The sequence below is a fragment of the Schistocerca serialis genome, chromosome 6, assembly GCF_023864345.2.
Source record: "Schistocerca serialis cubense isolate TAMUIC-IGC-003099 chromosome 6, iqSchSeri2.2, whole genome shotgun sequence".
Lineage (NCBI taxonomy): Eukaryota > Metazoa > Arthropoda > Insecta > Orthoptera > Acrididae > Schistocerca > Schistocerca serialis.
Window position 1 is genome coordinate 139013754 of NC_064643.1, and position 19031 is coordinate 139032784.

Consider the following 19031-nt stretch of genomic DNA (forward strand, 5'->3'; position numbering starts at 1 on the left):
TTACGTGCTGTTTCGTTTCCTTCCTTACCAATACCGGACTGTTTTCCCTCTTCGTCCTAGAAATCCAGTAAATAATTCATTATAATAAGAATGGACTTACACACACACACACACACACACACACACATACAGAGAGAGAGAGAGAGAGAGAGAGAGAGAGAGAGAGAGAGAGAGAGAGAGAGAGAGAGATAGAGAAGAAAGTCATTCAATGACAGATAAGGCACACGACTTTTCTTTCGTGGGGAAGAAAGATGGAAATAACTAAGAATTAAACTGCAATCGTGGCTGTCTGACTGCCCACGAATAATGGGCCCAGCTACAGGCAGAGCAGAGACCACCGGAAAGGAAGGTTCTGTAAGCAATGAGACTGATTGTGAGCTGATACTGATGAAATGTGTCAACTACACTAGATGTAATTACCTACTCTGGAAACCAGTGTGAACTGCATCCTTTTTTGGAATAAAAATGAAACAAGTAGACTTTTCTTAGCAAGTTTAGTTTTGCATGCAAGCCTATACTCTAATCTGCTTATCTACACAGTTGCCACCAGTATTAAGGCACTTACCGTATCGTACAACCAGCTATAAATACCACCCTCGTAGAAATCTGCCGCCTGATAATAACATCGACAAGTTAAACGTTCTGTAACAATTGCATAAATCACCCTTTTTAACACTTCTGTACGATCGGATGACACGGAAATGGGTGAGAGCTTCTAAACGCTTGATGTGGAACTAAATGGGTGACCTTCACTGGGTGGTGATGATTTGGTGCAGCAAGTTGTTAAAAAAGTGAGAGAGAACAGATGCTTTACGATTTAGACGTTATGTAACCAGTTTCCTGAAGTGTCAAGAAGTGTTCTTTATGCAATTGCTACATAAAGTTTAAATTATCGAAAGTTACGCTCAGGCGGCAGATTACTAAGGGAATAGCATTCAAGGATGGTCATACCATACGATAAGTGCCTTAATATTGGTGAGAATTATGTAGAAAAGTAGTTTAAAATACAGTATTTATCGTAAAAATAAAATTGCTAACAATAGTCTACGTGTTTAGTTTTTATTTCAAAACCATTCTTACTTAAAAAAACATACCTCGTATTGGAGTTACTTCCCGCTCCAATTGCGTACCGAAAGGGGATATAATACTGCTTAAACGTGCGTGGAGCAGTTAGTCTAATTTTGTCTTTGCTATACCTACGGGAGATCGCGACACACCCAAAATGGAGAGAATCGTAGTGCAGCAACAAGGCACGTCTTCTGCATCTACATATTCATCTACCTAGATACTCCGCAAGCCACCGCCCGGTGCGTGGCAGAGGGTACTCTGTACGACTACTTGTCACTTACCTTCTCTGTTCCACTCGCAAATAGAGCGAGAGAAAAGCGACTGTCTTTATGCCTCCGAATGTGCCCCAATTTCTTGTATCTTATGTTCGTGGTCCTCACACACAATCTATGTTGATGTTGGTAGAAACGTTCGGCAATCAGCTTCAAATGCCGGTTCTTTAAATTTTCTGAATTGTGTTTGCCGAAAAGAACCTCGCATTCCCTCCAGGGATTCCCATTTCAGTTCCCGAGGCATCTCCGTAACACCTATGTCCTGTTCAAACCTACCGGTAACAAATCTAGCAGCCTGCCTCTGAATTGCTTCGCTATCTCCCTTCAGTCTGATCTGGTACGGACACAAAACACTGGAGCAGTACTCAAGAATAGGCCGCACTAGGGCCCTACGTGCGGTCTCCCTCACAGGTAAACCACTATTTTCCAAAATTTTCCCAATAAATCGAAGTGAACCATTCGCCTTCCCTATCACAGTTATCACATGCTCGTTCCATTTTACACACATCGAAAAAAGTTTAGCATCACCTCGGTTCAGAGAGTTCCGAAACCTGTACAGAACATTGGAATAGAGATCAATAGAAACATCATTTCTGCCCTTTCTATTGGTCATGAAAACCACACATTGCATGTTGTATCACCATACAGCGAGACCATCAGAGGTGGTGGTCCAGACTGCTGTACACACTGGTACCTCTAATACCCAGTAGCACGTTGTCTTGCATTGATGCATGCCTGTATTCATCGTGGCACACTATCCACAAGTTCATCAAGACACTTTTGTCCAAATTGTCCCACTCCCCAACGGCGATTCAGCGTAGATACCTCAGAGTGGTTGGTGGGTCACGTCGTCCATAAACAGCCATTTTCAATTTATCTCAGGATGTTCGATAGGGTTCATGTCTGGAGAACATGCTGGCAACTCTACTCGAGCGATGTCGTTACCCTGAAATAAGTCATTTACAAAATAGGGCACGATGGGCGCGCGAATTGTCGTCGATGAAGACGAATGCCTCGCCAATATGCTGCTGATATGGTTGCACTATCGGTGGGAGGATGCCATTCGCGTATTGTACGGCTGTTAGGGCGCCTTCCACGACCACCAGCGGCGTACGTCGTCCCCCCACAAAGCCACCTCAAAACAGCGGGGAACCTGAACCTTGCTGCACTCACTGTACACTGTGTCTAAGGCGTTCAGCCTGACGAGGATGCCAAGAAACACGTCTCCGACGATTGTCTGGTTGAAGACGTATGCGACACTCATAGGTGAAGAGAACGTGATACCAGTCCTGAGCGGTGCATTCGGCATGTTGTCGGGCCCATTGGTACCGCGCTGCATGAAAACCACACATTGCTTCTTGGACCACCATACAATGGGACCTTCAGAGGAAGTGGTCCAGACTGCTGTACACACCGGTATCTCTAATACCCAGTAGCACGTCCTCTTGCATAGATGCTTGTATTTCTCGTGGCGTACTATCCACAAGTTCATCAAGGCACTGTTGGTCCAGATTGTCCCACTCCTCAACGGCGATTCGGCGCAAATCACTCAGAGTGCTTGGTGGGACATGGCGTCCATAGACAGCCCTTTTCAACCTATCCCAGGTATTTTCGATAGGGTTCTCTCTAGATGAGCGATGTCGTTATCCTGAGGGAAGTCGTTCACAAGATCTGCACCGATATCGTTGCACTGTCGGCCGGAGGATGGCATTCACGTATCGTACAGCCTTTACGGCGCCTTCCATGTCCACTAGCGGCGCACGTCGGCCCCTCATAATGCCATCCCAAAACGGATGGGAACCTCCACCTTGTTGCACTCGCTGAACAGTGTCTCTAAGGCGTTCAGCCTGACCGGGTTGCCTCCAAACACGTCTCCGACGATTGTCTGGTTGAAGGCATATCCACACTCATCGCTGAAGAGAACGTGATGCCAATCGTTAGCGGACCATTCGGCATATTGTTGGGCCCATCTGTGCCGCGCTGCATGGTGTCGTGGTTGCAAACATGGACCTGACCATGCACGTGGCGTTGCTTATCATGCAGCCTATTGCGTACAGTTTGAGTCGTAACACGATGTCCTGTGGCTGGACGAAAAGCATCATTCAACATGATGGCGTTGCTGACAGTGTTCCTCCAAGCCATAATCCATAGGTAGCCGTCATCCATTGCAGTAGAAGGCCTTGGGCGGCCAGAGCGAGCCATGTCATCGATACTTCCTGTCTTTCTGTATCTCCTACATGTCCGAACAACATCGCTTTGGTTCACTCCGAGATTCCTAGACACTACCCTTGTTGAAAACCCTTCCTGGCACAAAGTTACAACGCGGAAGCGATCGAACCGCGGTATTGACCGTCTAGGCATGGTTGAACCACAGACAACACGAACCGTGTACCTCCTTACTGGTGGAATGACTGGAACTGATCAGTTACCGGACCTGCTCCGTCTAATAGGCGCTGCTGAGCAACGGTTGTTTACATCTTTGGGCGGGTTTAGTGACATCCCTGAACAGTGAAAGGGGCTGTGTCTGTGATACAATATCCACAATCAACGTCTGTCTTCAGGAGTTCTGGGAACCGGAGTGATGCAATACTTGTTTTGGTTTGTGTACATTCTGCTTGATGCGGCTAACAGAGCAACACTGAATACTAATTTCTAAATTTGTGAGTCAGTGTTCCACGTTATTGTGTAACTAGATTCTGGCCTTACTGTGACATTTACAACAGTTACAGTTAGAAGAGACGGTTTTAAGCTGCGCCCGACGTAGTCGTGGTGTGCGCCGGCGATCGGCGCAGCGGCCGCACGCTGTATTTGGCGAGCGCACCTGACCTACTGCACTGCTCTGCGCGCGGACCCGCCGGCTGGCATTGGCAGTGGCGGTGGCAGAGGCAGTAGCTGGCTCCGGCAGCCGACTTGTCCTTGGCCGCGCGCTCACCACGGCCGTGGACGCGCCTCGGTTCCACGAACCGGGAATCCACTGGAAATCTCACTTTCCAGTCGCCTCCTGCCTCCCTCTACTCAGTTTGCTGTCCTTATTAAATTCAGTAATAAATCCTCCAGTGATTGCCCACATCAGAAGTGGAATGACGCGGGGAGAAGAGAAAAAAAAGTTTCCTCGAAGAACCATCAAATATTTACTTTATATTGAAAGTTCCTGGAAGCTTACAGCTTCCTTTGTACGGAAGTGGAGTGGTTACCGCGGTAAATTGAGAGATGAAGGAAGATTGTAGTTTGCCGGCCGGAGTGTCGGAGCGGTTCTAGGCGCTTCAGTCTGGAACCGCGCGGCCGCTACGGTCGCAGGTTCGAATCCTGCCTCGGGCATGGATGTGTGTGATGTCCTTAGGTTAGTTAGGTTTAAGTAGTTCTAAGTTCTAGGGGACTGATGACCACAGCTGTTAAGTCCCACAGTGCTCAGAGCCATTTGAACCATTTTTTTTTGTTTTTGTTTTTTTTGTTTGAAGATTGTAGTTTAACGTCTCGTTGACTGCTAGATCATTAGAAATGGATCACAAGCTCGGATTAGGGTAGGATGGAAAAGGAATGGGCTGTGCCCTTTAAAAGCAACGGAATTCGATTTAGGAAAATTTCGGGCAAGCTAAATTCGCATGGACGGACGATGATTTTAACCGCCCAACTGCCGAATACGAATGGAATATTTTACCACTGCGTCACATCGCGCAATGAAATACAGACGACACGTTAAGTACAGGGTGTTTAAATGAAGTTGCTCAATGAAGTACTTGGGCAATACGCAAAGCCTTATCGGAAGAGCGGACGGATTAGTGGTATATTCCGCAATAATACACTCCTTACGATTCCGTTCCTAAATCGGTGAAAACTGAACCATAATAGGATCCGCTTTGTTGTCCATCCGACTCTCTGTTCGACTGTAAAAACCGTTTTATGTCACGTATTAAGGTCTACGGTGCCTTGACGATGTAAAAATCTGAAGCTTTGAAGTCCGTGCATTCTGGAGCTACGCAATTTTGAAGCTTTGAAGTCAGTGCATTCTGGAGATACGGCAATTTATGTAACATATTTTGATACTCGTAAACTCACTCTTCAAAACATGCGGTACTTCCCCTTGGCGTAGAATCATGAAATTTGTCAGGTAGAAAGCTTACACAGCAGAAAGAGATGAAAAGAGGCAGAAAACAATTGATTTGTTATTATATCGTACTTCAAACTCGAAGTTACAACATTTCGATAGTATTGGAATCCCTAGGATCGACGTCCTGCCAGTATCAATGTCGATAACAGACAGAAATAGTCGAGATCCTCGATTCCCAGAATGTATAAAAGTCTATATACACGGTTAAGTTGGTATACGTGGCCACTATTATTATTATTGTTATTATTATTATTATTGTTATTACTCCAAATTTTCACAAAATGAGCTAAGAACGGTACCAGTTTCTATACATGTAGATATTTCTTTCCGCATGAAAAGGGCTTTATTCCACAAATAGTAAACATGGTTTCGCGACTTTGTTCGAGCTCCGTTATTTTTGAAAGGGCTTTAGTGATTTTGACGGTGATGATCTTCGCATGCTATTTATCGAATACTTAATGCACCTATGCGTTACGTTTCGCATTTCCTTGTTCAATTGTTGTTATTTCTGAAAATGTCTTGTGAGATGTGAAATGGCGTCAAATACTGAGTTGGAGCGCAGTGGAAGTGCCAAGAAAAGAGAGAAAGGACAATGTAAAGTAGGAAATTAGTAATAGAATGTTATAAAAAAAGCAAGAGTGAAAAGCCATGTGTGTACTACCCGTCAAGGAAAACATGTTGCATAGATAACAACGGGTCATCGATGCAGGTCGGTATGAAAAATTCACAGCTGTATCAAAATATATTACTACTTTTATTGGTGCATATTGTACATGAAAATATGGTGACAAGGTAATGTTTTATTCGTTTTGTTTCCTTCTAGTACCTGTAACAACTGTTTCGAAAAGCTCCAAGAATTTAACAGAAGAAATGAAAAGACGCATTCATAATTGATTTTCTTGTTGCAAAACCAATATTGTGGAAGAGGAACAGCCGCGGGGGATGAGTGTACTAGGAAATACTCATAGATGTATTCCTGTGAGCTTTTTGTGCGATGAAACACTGAACGACGTAAAGTGTGTCGTACAGTTTCCGTATCTCTGTTTGGTGTAGCAGTGAAAAGAGTAAACTTCAGTCATTAATGATTCAGAAGGCGAATCAACAAGATATGTGGGGAATTGTTAACAAGAACCGTGCTCTGGCACCTGCAAGTAGGAAACTCATAGATGATCACCTAATTTCCTGTGCACTCCTCATGTGTATTTAGATATTTGGATACCAGGCTCACAACTCATGCATTGTACGACTTGTTTCAAACAAAACATTCCAGTTCTGGCATTCCACACAAGTACTATACAAAATATTTCAGGATACATTTCAGTCTGTCATTCGACTCACCATTAGCTGAAACTTGTATGAAATGCGAAAAAGTCGAATTAAAACTGAAAAACCCTATGTTGAACAATACTGCTAGGGAAGTAGCTGCTGCAGAGTTTGTTGTAAATATATGTCGAGCAGTAAGTCCTCCAAGAGCATGAAAATTACTGAGGAAGAATGCAAACATAGTGATTGACCTCTTGCTATTTGTTTTGACTTCATGCAAAACTTACCGCTAGCAAAACTGTCTACACAGGATGTACTTAACTTCAGCATCTATGGGTAAATGTATTTTGTATCCATAATGGGACAAATAAGGAGTCCGTAATGCATGAATACCATGAAGGGATTATAAAAAAAATATGTGACAGAAAATTTCAGAGCTACGTTTGTTTACCGACTGTTGCACGGGGAAACTAAGAATCACTGTATGATTCGAACGTGTGTATCTTTGGTGGGTAGCCGGCGCTTCAGTCCGGAACCGCGCGACTGCTACGGTTGCAGGTTCGAATCCTACATCCGGCATGGATGTTTGTGATGTCCTTTGGTTAGTTAGGTTTAAGTAGTTCTAAGTCCTAGGGGGACTGATGACCTCAGAAGTTAAGTCCCATAGTGCTCAGAGTCATTTGAACTATTTTTTTGGTCGATAACAAATGTTTTGATGAAGTGGAACAGTTTTTTCCGTTCCTGGCCATTCGTATAATGTATGTAACAGAAAATTTTCCAAGGTGAAATGGGTAACCAGATGAGCTGATAGAGTATATACGGTTGAAAAAAAATCTTAAATCCTACATTAAGCTAATAAAGCTGGAGCTATCTACAACATCTCTTAGTGATGGCTAACTTAAGACAGGAAAGGGGGATCTGTCGAGCGAATCACAAGATAGACACGTTCCAAAAAGCTAGAAAGTCAAGTTTTTAGTTATGTTTCTTCATGCATTTTTAAAGAACTTGCAGACGAGTCTTGTGGCTTCTGAATACATGGGAGGGCTACCGAAGCATACATTCTATCTTTTATTTCCGGAAATGTCTGTTATCTTTAATTTAGAAGAGGCTTCAACTGGACCAGTGCCTATTAAGAGGATCAAAATACAAGACATTCAGTGATAACCATCATCATCAATGAAACCACTTTGTATGACCTGAACGTTTGTTTAAAAAAATAGTTAAAACAGCAATGAGAAACCAGCTTGACCATACAAATGATTATTTCTTCAAGAAAAGGACCTTCTTCCGATAATATGGACTTTTTTTCCAAAGACACTGCGAAACTTAGCAACTGCAGTAATGGCAAAATATCCATTTCGTTCTGTTCTTTAATTATTCGAAAGTCCATCTTGTATTCCACATACTCACCCGCAGACAGTTTTCCTTCGTTCCTGAAAAATTTAGGTTTTGGAAATATGTCCTTTCAAAAATGACCGTATCATATTGGACTGCCGCTGAAAAGGTGTGCTGCAGGAAAAAGGAAGATGAAAAAAAAAAAAGAATAGTGTGATACCGGAACATCTGAACCAGGTTACTGACAAGGGAACCTCCCCATCGCACCCCCCTCAGGTTTAGTTATAAGTTGGCACAGTGCTTAGGCCTTGAAAAACTGAACACACATCAATCGAGAAAACAGGAAGAAGTTATGTGGGACTATGAAAAAAATAAACAAAATATGCAAACTGAGTAGTCCATGCGGAAGATATGCAACATCAAGGAGATTGTGAGCCGAGGAGCACCGTGGTCCCGTGGTTAGCGTGACCAACTGCGGAACGAGAGGTTTTTGGTTCAAGTCTTCCCTCGAGCGATAAGATTATTTTTTTTATTTTCAGACAATTATCAAAGTTCAAGCACTCACACATAATCAACTTCGCTCTCCAAAATTCCAAGACATGTTCAGATTTGCTTGGACATACGCAGGATTTGACGGTCTACACACGGAAAAATTTGAAAACGTTAAAAACATGTTTTGACAGAGCACAGAGAAAACTGTGCGACTGTGAAACTGTTGCATTCATTTGTTGCAGTTTATGTGACAAATTCTTATGTTTTCATCACTTTTTTTTGGGAGTGATTATCACATCCACGAGAAAACCTAAATCGGGCAAGGTAGAAGAATGTTTTTACCCATTCGCCAAGTGTACAAGTTATGTGGGTCGACAACATATTCCTGTCATGTGACGCACATGCCGTCACCAGTGTCGTATACAATATATCAGACGTGTTTTCCTGTTGAGGAATCGTTTGACCTATGACCTTTCGATCAAATGTTTTCGGTTCCCATTGGAGAGGCACGTCCTTTCGTCTACTAATCGCACGGTTTTGCGGTGTGGTCGCAAAACACAGACACTAAACTTATTACAGTGAACAGAGACGTCAATGAACGAACAGACAGATTATAACTTTGCGAAAATAAAGAAAATAAACTTTTCACTCGAGGGAAGATTTTAACCAAGGACCTCTCGTTCCGCAGCTGCTGACGCTAACGACTGAACCAAAGCGCTCCTGAGCTCACATTGTCCTCGATGTTGCGTAACTTGCGCGTGGTCTACTCAGTTTGCATAATTTGCTTATTTTTTCATAGTTCCACACAACTTCTTCCTGTTTTCTCGATTGATCTGTGTTCAGTTTTTCAAGGCCTATCCACTGTGCCAACTTATAACTAAATCTGAGGGGGGTGCGATGGGGAGGTTCCCTTGTGAGTAGCATCGTTGTTGCACATACCACGAGATAAAAGTACGAGAACAGTATAGGAATATTTCTGGATTCACAATAGCCGAAAGACATACGACAAAAGAGTGAAATTTAAGTTGTAATGCTTGGCGTAACTGCATGTTCTTACTTTCTTTTGATCTGATTTTAGTGCCTCTCGCTACACTAATAGAAATGTCTCATTATGGAGACATGGGTCTTAAAAGAGTTAGTCAGTAGTAATCACAGTCTGTTTAATAAGTCTTCTCTGCAAGTACTACGCTGACAGGTGTTATTGTATTTAAAATATTGTTTATGTTACCCTTTAAAATCGATCAAAAGCACGAATAAAAATTGATAGTAATTTACAACAGCAACGAATAACATTTCTAAAACTTACATAATGCTAGTGCCTCAACAGGTACAGTTTCTCCAACAGCATTCTATGTACATATACAGCTAGCAGCTGTTACAAAGATGGTACATCGAATGAGTAAATAAATTATGTAACCGTATACAGCACACTGTGTATGTAGATGGTCTTTTTAGTGTCACTAATTCTCCCTTGACATTTAGCACTCTGAACGCTGTTCAGCTGTCTGGAAATACGAGCAATAAAAATTCCATATCAGAGTTTCAAATACCGGTAGTCGTAACAACCGTATAGCGCCAGAGATGTACACTGAATAAATGCTAGGTGCAGAGTACCTCCATTTCCAATATTCTTAGATTTCGGTATCGTTATCATTTCCATTCCGAAGCAGGGAGACCGCCGGCCCGTGTAGCCGAGCGGTTCTAGGCGCTTCAGTCTGGAACCGAGTGACCACTCTGGTCACAGGTTCGAACCATGCCTCGGGCATGGATGTGTGTGATGTCGTTAGGTTAGTTAGGTTTAAGTAGTTCTAAGTTCTAGGGGACTGATGACCTCAGAAGTTAAGTCCCATAGCGCTCAGAGCCATTTTGCAGTGTTCACTTATAATTATTAAACATGAACAGAAAAGCTACAAAGTATGCTTTAGCCATGGTGTGACCTCACGAATGCAGTATATCTCCTTTGTTTGCTGAATGTGGGTAATTAAGAATACTGTGCCGTTCCGACTAAAATACTTTCGGAGTATTGTTTCTGTCCAGCTACAAAATTGAAGTAATAGTTCAAAGCGTAAAAACGGTGAAGTAGAAACGAAATACCTCTGTTGGCTTTCACGTAATGCTGGAAGGATTATTTCAATGGTAAATTAATTAACTGCTTAAACGGAAGCTTCTTTGCAGACGTATCAGAGAAAAGGGATTATGTTAGGACACTGTTTCTCTCTTATTTTAAACCCTTTACTTGGTTAATAGCGAGATAGAATTATACGCTGCATCGGCTCCACGTTCATTCCTGTACTCTTCCACGCCACGGTTGTGATATGGAATTTCATGCGAGAAAATTCGTAACAGTTTTACGTATTGACAGAATGCTAGGATAATTGCTTTCACAGCTCAGTCTTCTTACATCTGCAGGTGCACGCAAGACTCTTTCAGAGGAAGGAGGTCACTGTTGAAATAATCGTGATGCAATTGGGAAAGTCATTCCAGCATCCACCTGGGATCTTCAGAAAAATTTGAATCACTAGAATCAGACATTATTATAACCTCGACTCGTTCCCATGTCGGAAAAGGTCAGCAGCGGTCGGATAAAACGTGTGAAGCTCTGGCTGGTTGGTTCTGTAGTATTCCTGATCGATATTAAACTAAAAAACTGAACTCCGTCTGAACAGGCTTTGGAAGGCCCATAGGTACCGACCGACCACCGTGTCATCCCCCGTCGATAGGCATCAGTGTATGCGGATATGGAGGCTCACGTGATCAGCACACCGCCCGCCCGACAGTTGTCAGTTTTTCTTGAGCGGAGGCGGTACTTCTCAGTCAAGTAGCTCCTCACGTGGTCTGAGTACACCCACTTGCCAACAGCGCTGGGCAGACACGGATGGTCACCCATCCAAATGCTAGCCAAGCCCGATGGTGGTTAACTTTGGTGGTCTGAGTCTTATCTATATTAGTGGATTGAAAAGGTTTGTCTGTTAAAGATAACAGCCTACTGGTATCAACATTCTGAACAGTAATTTACTATTATTTTCCAGATGCCGTTTACAGTCGGCCTTATGGAAGAATCGCGTAGCAGTCAAAACAAGACGAAAATCATTCGGAGCAACGGCACCGGCCGGGGCGACCGCCAACACTTATTAGATTTTCCGTGTCTCTACTGTGGTGCCTGAAGAATCTGGGAACTACTGTACAAAAGTTTCTTACCGTTAATGAGTAATCAACAGCTGTAGCTGTTGATTGCTTCATTGGGAACTACTCACATGATTTACGAATTGTTCGAAGTACGTAAATCCAAGACTTTGGTATCTTCCCTCGTTAATATAAGCTTCTGTAAAAATGACAGCGACTGTATTTATACAATCATCCGCACATATACTCGGCAATGTATTATTCGCTGCGTGAAGGCTCCATAGTTGTTTTCATTCTATAATCTCTATTCATTTAGTTTTGAGTTTCTTATGCAGAACTTGATTTTAAGATGATAAGATGAAGTACTGTCGCTTGACGTATACGCAAAATTATTTTAATGAAAAGAAGTGCACAGTTCTTAGAACGATTGCAATTTATATTTGATGGCAATCTCTTTATTAGCGATGAATTCTTCTCGAGATTTCAGTCGAGTATATTCACCGATGTGCAGTGACCTTTAGGCATGTTTCTTACTTCACATTATCTTGCAGAGTCTTCCTATCTTCGCCAGAAGATAGCAAGTAAGAAACATAGTGAAGCGTCGCTGCACATTGACCAGCTTACTCGGCTAATATCTGGAGAAGAATTCCTAAGTGAAATTTACCGAGAAAGCCTACCTTCACAAGTGTTTGTCACCTTTGTATGGACTGCGTCGCTCGATTATAGTTAGAAAATCACGTCTGCCACTTTTTTCGCCCTCTCCCTCTAGAAAAACCTAAAAGTGGACAGATATATTGAAACTGGTGTACCTATATACTTCTTGTATCATCAGTGGTTACTGATAGTATTAGCACGTCACGATTCGAAAGCCCAAATTCATATACAAGTGCCTTTTTTTGCCTGACATTAGTGATTCGCAGTATTTAGGAGCACCCATCTCATTTCCGTCATTGTGCTAGAATTAAAAGTTCCTAATACGTATCAGTTTGTTTTACGTCTCACGAAATATCACTTTCTCCGAAATACGTCTCACATAGCGACTGTTACAACAAAATTAGTTGTGGGTTATAGACAAAGATCACGACACTTCATATTAGGTGTGAAATCCGCGAATAAGTACGAAGCGCAACACTGCATGACAGCTAGTCGACCATAGAGGTGCACGTAAATCTATGTACAGGAGTGACTATGGAAGTACAGACATCGTAGCGTCTATTGCGGAGGTCAGTAGTACATTCACTGCCTGAAAAAGCCAGACAAATATCCAGTCACAGCTTCATAATATTTCGAAGTTTTCGAAAACATGCCAACTACTTTAAATATTGAGCCATGTAAAACAGTGGACTTCGGAAATCGTAGATACGTAGTATCCTACGATCATAACATCGTTCAAACAAATCTGGAATCACTCAACTTATAAAATATCCCTAGGTATAACAATTCGTGAGAATACGAAATCAGACACTAAAAAGATAACTAGTCGGTTCATTGGCACGAGGGGACTTCAGAAAGCAAGTTATTGAGTATTGCGACAGGCTAAGTAACTTTTATTGTATGTTTCACTTCATTTTAAAGCGAGACAAATATATGACTCTATTTTTCAAGACAGTCAAGAAGTCTCTGTAAACATTTCTCAGACTTTTCCACCAACTGCGCCGTTGCTCTATGTCAGGAATCCACTTCTTGGTCATGAAGGCATTCTGGGTTTACTGTGTGAACGTCCTCATCGTAGTAAGAAAGTTTTCCTCCCCAATGTGCTTTTAGATTCCCGAAAAGAAGGAAATCGCATAGTGCAAGTTGATCCTTCCTTGCCGTTCATGTTCACCCATGTCTTTGCGCCCTCGTTCAAATTGTTGGTCCTGTTTCTCGTGACACTGCGTTTAGTCTATATACCACCATAATATCATGGCGAATCTTTGTGAATTTTAGACGTTCCGCCCGCAATAATCGTACTATTTCGCATACATCGACGATGGAGTATGTTTCCAGTTCTCGCCCCGTCCCACTCCCACGGTGTGATGCTCCTGTTATCCGTACCGCAACAGAACCGTCTCTGCAGGGAAAAACCGGAGCAGGTACTCGGTTCTGACAACGCGTCGACATTGTTGCACAGTAGTCTCAGCTTGGAACGAAATGTGTAACGTACTTTCTGAAGTTCCTGCTTATGATGTTGGAAAAGTGCAGGCAGTCTGCAAATCAGAGAGCTTACGAAACACTTGAGCTTTCCATCGGAGAAGACTGTTCAAGAGTTTGGGACCCGTACCAAACATGTTTCTGCTGTTATTTTTTGGGCGCTCAACGGCGAGGTTATCGTTGTCCTTACAAATATTAGAGGAAACGAATGCGGGTGAAAGGGCTAAAGAAGTTGTCATACCGCCTCAGTCAGTCAGTCACGCACTCCTACTGGGCATAGTGGTTAACGCACTGGACTCATATTCGGGAGGACGACGTTTCAAATCGGCGTCCGACCATACTGATTTGGGTTTCCAGCGATTTCCCTAAATCGCTTTAGGTAAATGCTCGGCTTATTCCCTTGAAAGTACACAGCCGACCTCTTTCCCCATCCTTTCCTAATCCGATGGGACCGACGACCTCGCTGTTTGGTCCCCTCTTCCGAGTCAACCAACCATCCTCACACCTACCTCATTCGCGATGACCCACACAATCACTCCGTATCACACGCGGTAAAACAAGGGGGAAATTGTGAAACATACTACAGCAGGGATGAATACAGAGCAACTGAAACAAAGTCCTAAGGATATGTCACTGGCTGACCACTTTCAAAAAAAAGAAGAAACATTGATGAGCCAGTCACTTTGTCACTAATTTGAGAACGTCTGAGTAAAATTTTTGGAAACAAGTTTGTACCGATCACAAAATCATGAAATTTAAAATACAGTGCAGACCCGCCGACAAACCTGCCGATGCACTCTGGCCCGAAAATAAAACGCAGTATAGTAAAAAGTGATGCAGAGCTATCTGTGCTGTGCAAGCACCATACATTGGAGGGTCTTATCGCCGGGGCAAGAAGTCACGCGTCAGATGGCTACGGCCTATGCGAAGACAAGTAAGCAGGACGACATCCAGTCTTCGTGGCCGTATTAAGGAAGTCCGACAATGTGTTTTGAAGAAACACACGGAATAATGGCACGAATCAGCAAAATTTTGTTTGAGTCACTGCAGAGCGTTATGCAAATGATGAACTGGTAGACGGTTTGAGCCTACTTTCATAGCTTCAAGGGCCAGTATGAAGTATATGAATATACCAGCTCCTCTGAAGTATGCCTTCCGTACCGACAAGGAAGATAGGTGTAGGCTAATTACAGCAGGACAGAGACATTTAAACAGTTATTCTTTCGGCGCTGCATAAGCGAACTGAATGGCAAGTAACAATAATATGTGGTCCAACGGCGAGTGCCCTCTGCCGTGCGCACCACAGCGGCTGGCCTTGGAGGGTCCGCGGAAGCTCAGGTAGTTGGTAAACACGTGGTGACTCACCTTGGAGTCCGGAGGCATCGCGCGGCTGCTGTTCGGCGTGGAGCGTGCGGCGATACTGCGGCCGGCGGAGTCTGGCGAACGGTGGCCGGTGGCCGGAGGTGGCGGCTCTCTCCAGGTAGCGCGGTGGGCGTTGGCCGCTGCCGCCACCGCTGCTCCCGCGCGCTGGATGCGGCGGTGGGGAGATTTCGCCCGGGGCCGGCCAGCCGATCGGCCGCTGCCCGCGAAACGTAATACGCGGCCGCGCGGCGCACGGGGGCCGCGCGTCTTTGATTGCACTTGCGTAACCCGTCACAGGACCGCGTCCGGTCCTCCCTCTATAAACTGCCGACCGAGTTGCGTTATTACCGGACAGGACTGCGGAGGTTGCCGGCAGGTTGTGTGAGCTTCGGCCACCTCAGCTTTATGCGGGGCGATATTAGAGGTCTACAGTAGCACTCGAGCTGATTTCCGTGAGCTGTTTGGCGTGTAGTTACAGCGTACTGCGGGCTCAAGCATCAGCTTTCCGTTCCCGAGGCAATTTACGTTCATTCTTCTGTCGTCAGTTTTCCTTTTAGCGCCACCGGCAGTCACCATACGGCAAGAAAGGAAGAATGGATTGATCGTTGGTGTTAATAACAGTCATCCTCCTTTACCTCCTCTGCATTACTACAGATGACATATCACTGAGCACATTTGTTCTGTGCATCCAGTACACTTGAGGCGCCTAGTTGTTTCCACTGCACTGTGTGGAATACACAATGTTTACGAAAATGTATCTTTACATTATTTGTGGCCCGTGTCTGTGCCTCATGGCTACTGGAGGGAATCTTTCAATACCGAATATTAGCAAACACTTCCTGCCACAGACAGCATGACTGTACATCTCGACTGCCTAACCCAGAGTGACGAACAGAACTTAAATAAAAATTGGAAACACATCCTACGACAGACAACATGTCTGTACTTCTCGACTGCCTAATCCATACTGACGAACAACCCGAAACACTTCGCGCGCCATACCAGAAAAGGCGTGACCCGAACGCTTCCGAAGTGCTTCGTCTGCAATTTCGTCAGTCTTTTGTTTTTGATTCAAATTGTTTTTAATAATTCTAAAATGACTGATTGATAGTCAGCTGTTGGAGGATATTTATATTAAAAAGTGAAGTAATTCCAATGAGTAGTTTAACTAATAATAATAACTATACTTTAACGTTTTGGCGCCCTTGCTCCGAACACGGCAGCCAATCACAGAGCAGTAGCATTATGCAGGCGGTCTTTCTCACGGGAATGGTACCGAACCTAACATCTGTCACAGGTACCTCACACCACATTTCGTCTTCTATATACTTCTTGCTAGAGTTGGGCAACACGATTCTTTTTCCAGTTTCGATTCCTACGATTCAATCTCACATTGCGAATCGATTCCTACGATTCGTTCACGATTCATTCTAGTCTGCGATGGCACAATTCTTACGGAATGCAAAAAGTTCTACATCTTACTCACAGATGGCAGGACATGTCTGAAATTGTCAATGGGGTTAGAATCGAACTGTGTCATGATAAGATATGCCAGAAATAATTTATTTATGAGTAAACATGCATATGACGTTAAAAGTGTGATTCTCGATTTATACGTGTAATGCCTTAATTGATGAAAGGTCACGTTTGATTTGATTGCATCTATTGTTTTATTTCAGTATACCAGGAAAGGGGAGTCGATTTGTGCGAAAGGTGGTGCAGAATTACGTGGTACGCCAGTTTGGTTGTGTGGCTTGAACGTATCTAACTACAGACGTCTGTTTTTTAGTAACAAAATCTAGCAGTGAGGCAGACGTGGTCTGGCTCATATCATCCTACGTTTTTGTGTGCTAAGATGTCTTTCCAAGTCCACATCACCCTTGTAATTCATAACGCAGCTGACAGCCCTCCCACACAGCAGATTTAGCTTAACTTTCATTTCTTCTAAATACAAAGTATAGGTATTTTGCTTTTAATTTGTCTGAGAACGTGCCGCTGTCACTACTATTTACGTGAGAAGACGACATACTTCTGAACAGTAGGATTCAATCGTATACAGCGACATTACTTCACTAAAATTTAATATGAATCTGAACACGAAAACATTCGAAAACTCGAACTTGAAATTATTGATTAAAAAGCTTTTGTTTAAAGACGGTATTACACGGCAATCCACCAAGAAAGGTATTGGTTAGAGAGCCTATATTCTCTCTATATAGGCTCTGTAATATTGGTCTAGTGCGACAGCCATTTAGTGGCAGCACTGGTGGAACTAACAGAATTAGCAAATTAGCAGTGAAGTAATGTCGCTGTATACGTGTGTATCCTACACTTCAGAAGTATGTCGTCTTCTCACATAAATAGTAGTGGCAGAAGCATCTGGCGGTCGTAATTATTCGGCACGACTCGGCATGATCGGAAGTTGCCTTCGAAGCATAGCGAACTAAGAATCGATGAATCGTTGAAACTTGGAATCGTCACGACTTGGAAACACGCAATCGTTCTTACGATTCTTTTGAACGACGATTCGTCCGTATCACGATTCGATTCTTACTATTCTTTATTTAGAGTCGTTCAAATGAACGACTCATTCACGAATCGCCACAACTCTACTTCTTGCATCTCTACTGCTCTAGGAACAGCTTCTTGGAGCCTAATATGATTGGTGACTAAGCCAGAAATATTTCAACCAGAGGCGCTTCTAGTCCGATCCTAATTCAATAAGCTGTGAAAGTTATTTCTCCCCGCTTCGTAAGAGCGTCCTCGAAGAGTAGTTGTCCCATTTTAATAAAAAGAAGTGTTTTAAGAGAAGAATTCACGTGAAGCTCATTTATACCCTCAGTCACAGTAATATCTGGCGACATTATAACTGGCGCGCGTCGACATGATGAGCTTGCATCTCCAACATATAAAACGACAAGAATCAGAACAACTCAACGAATAAATGCACAAATCAACATGTAAAAAGTAGTAAAACTGTCACACTCAGTTTTCCGCGTCTACTAACCTCAAAAAAGCTCTTACGACTTGATTTGTGCTTGTAATCGTAGAGATATTCTGATACTTGTCATAGTGTGGCTCTGAAGATAAAGCTTCTCCTTCTGAAAAATGTTAGTTTCCCAAAGGAAGTAAATCAAGCCAATTTAGTTTGAAATTTTTACTAGGGTTTACGAACTTATTTGCGCTTTTATTCCTTGTGATATTTTCATTATTGCGGTGATATGTGCCTGAATATGGGAGCTTGTTCTTCCGAAAGGGAACGAAGGGAGCATAGTCTGAAAATTTTATTATGTCTCATAAACTGACTTTTGATTTTATTCCATCAGGTGGTGTATTAACCCATGCTTAGGAAAGTCATACAATAAGATAGTCAAAAGTAAGTAGACTAAGAACGGAGTATACAAAATCACTGTTGTCGACCCTAGCAAATTTTACGCTGCCGAAGAAAAATGAAACTCCCTCAAGGACTGTGTTCAGTGGTAACATATGTGCATATGGAGGTGTTGTAGCGTTAGTGATTTATTTTTCACTATCATAGGTAATCAGATGTCGCCCTGGAAGACTGTCTGGGCACCCTCTCCCAGGCAGTAACTGTGTTGAGTTTAGAAGCGAAGAGTGTTTGCAACAGCCATTCCAGGGCACAAACGTGCCGCGCCGACGAGTACGTGGTCCGTTTGAACAGCTTCAGCCATTCGAAGAGTTCGCATTATAGGCATCCAGGAAGCCGGATGGACGTATCGTCGGATTGTTGCTCATTTTGGACGAAGTGTATCGGTGTCGTGTAGCTGCTTTCCGCAATGATCCGTGGAACATTCTCGCAGCCGTAGACCAGGTTCTGGACGGGGGAAGAAATCCGGGTACGTGCTGCACCTGCT

General features: G+C 43.3%; 1 protein-coding gene across 1 annotated transcript in view; it reads right to left on the reverse strand.

Moving 5' to 3' along the window:
* LOC126484381 (uncharacterized) overlaps window positions 1-15231 on the reverse strand; it is a 246736-nt gene extending 231505 nt beyond the window's left edge. Inside the window, exon 1 of the mRNA XM_050107869.1 lies at window positions 15160-15231. Within this exon, the coding sequence (XP_049963826.1) occupies window positions 15160-15177 (18 nt within the window). The 5' untranslated portion in view covers window positions 15178-15231. The remainder of the gene's footprint in view (window positions 1-15159) is intronic.
* Window positions 15232-19031: the final 3800 nt, after the last annotated feature.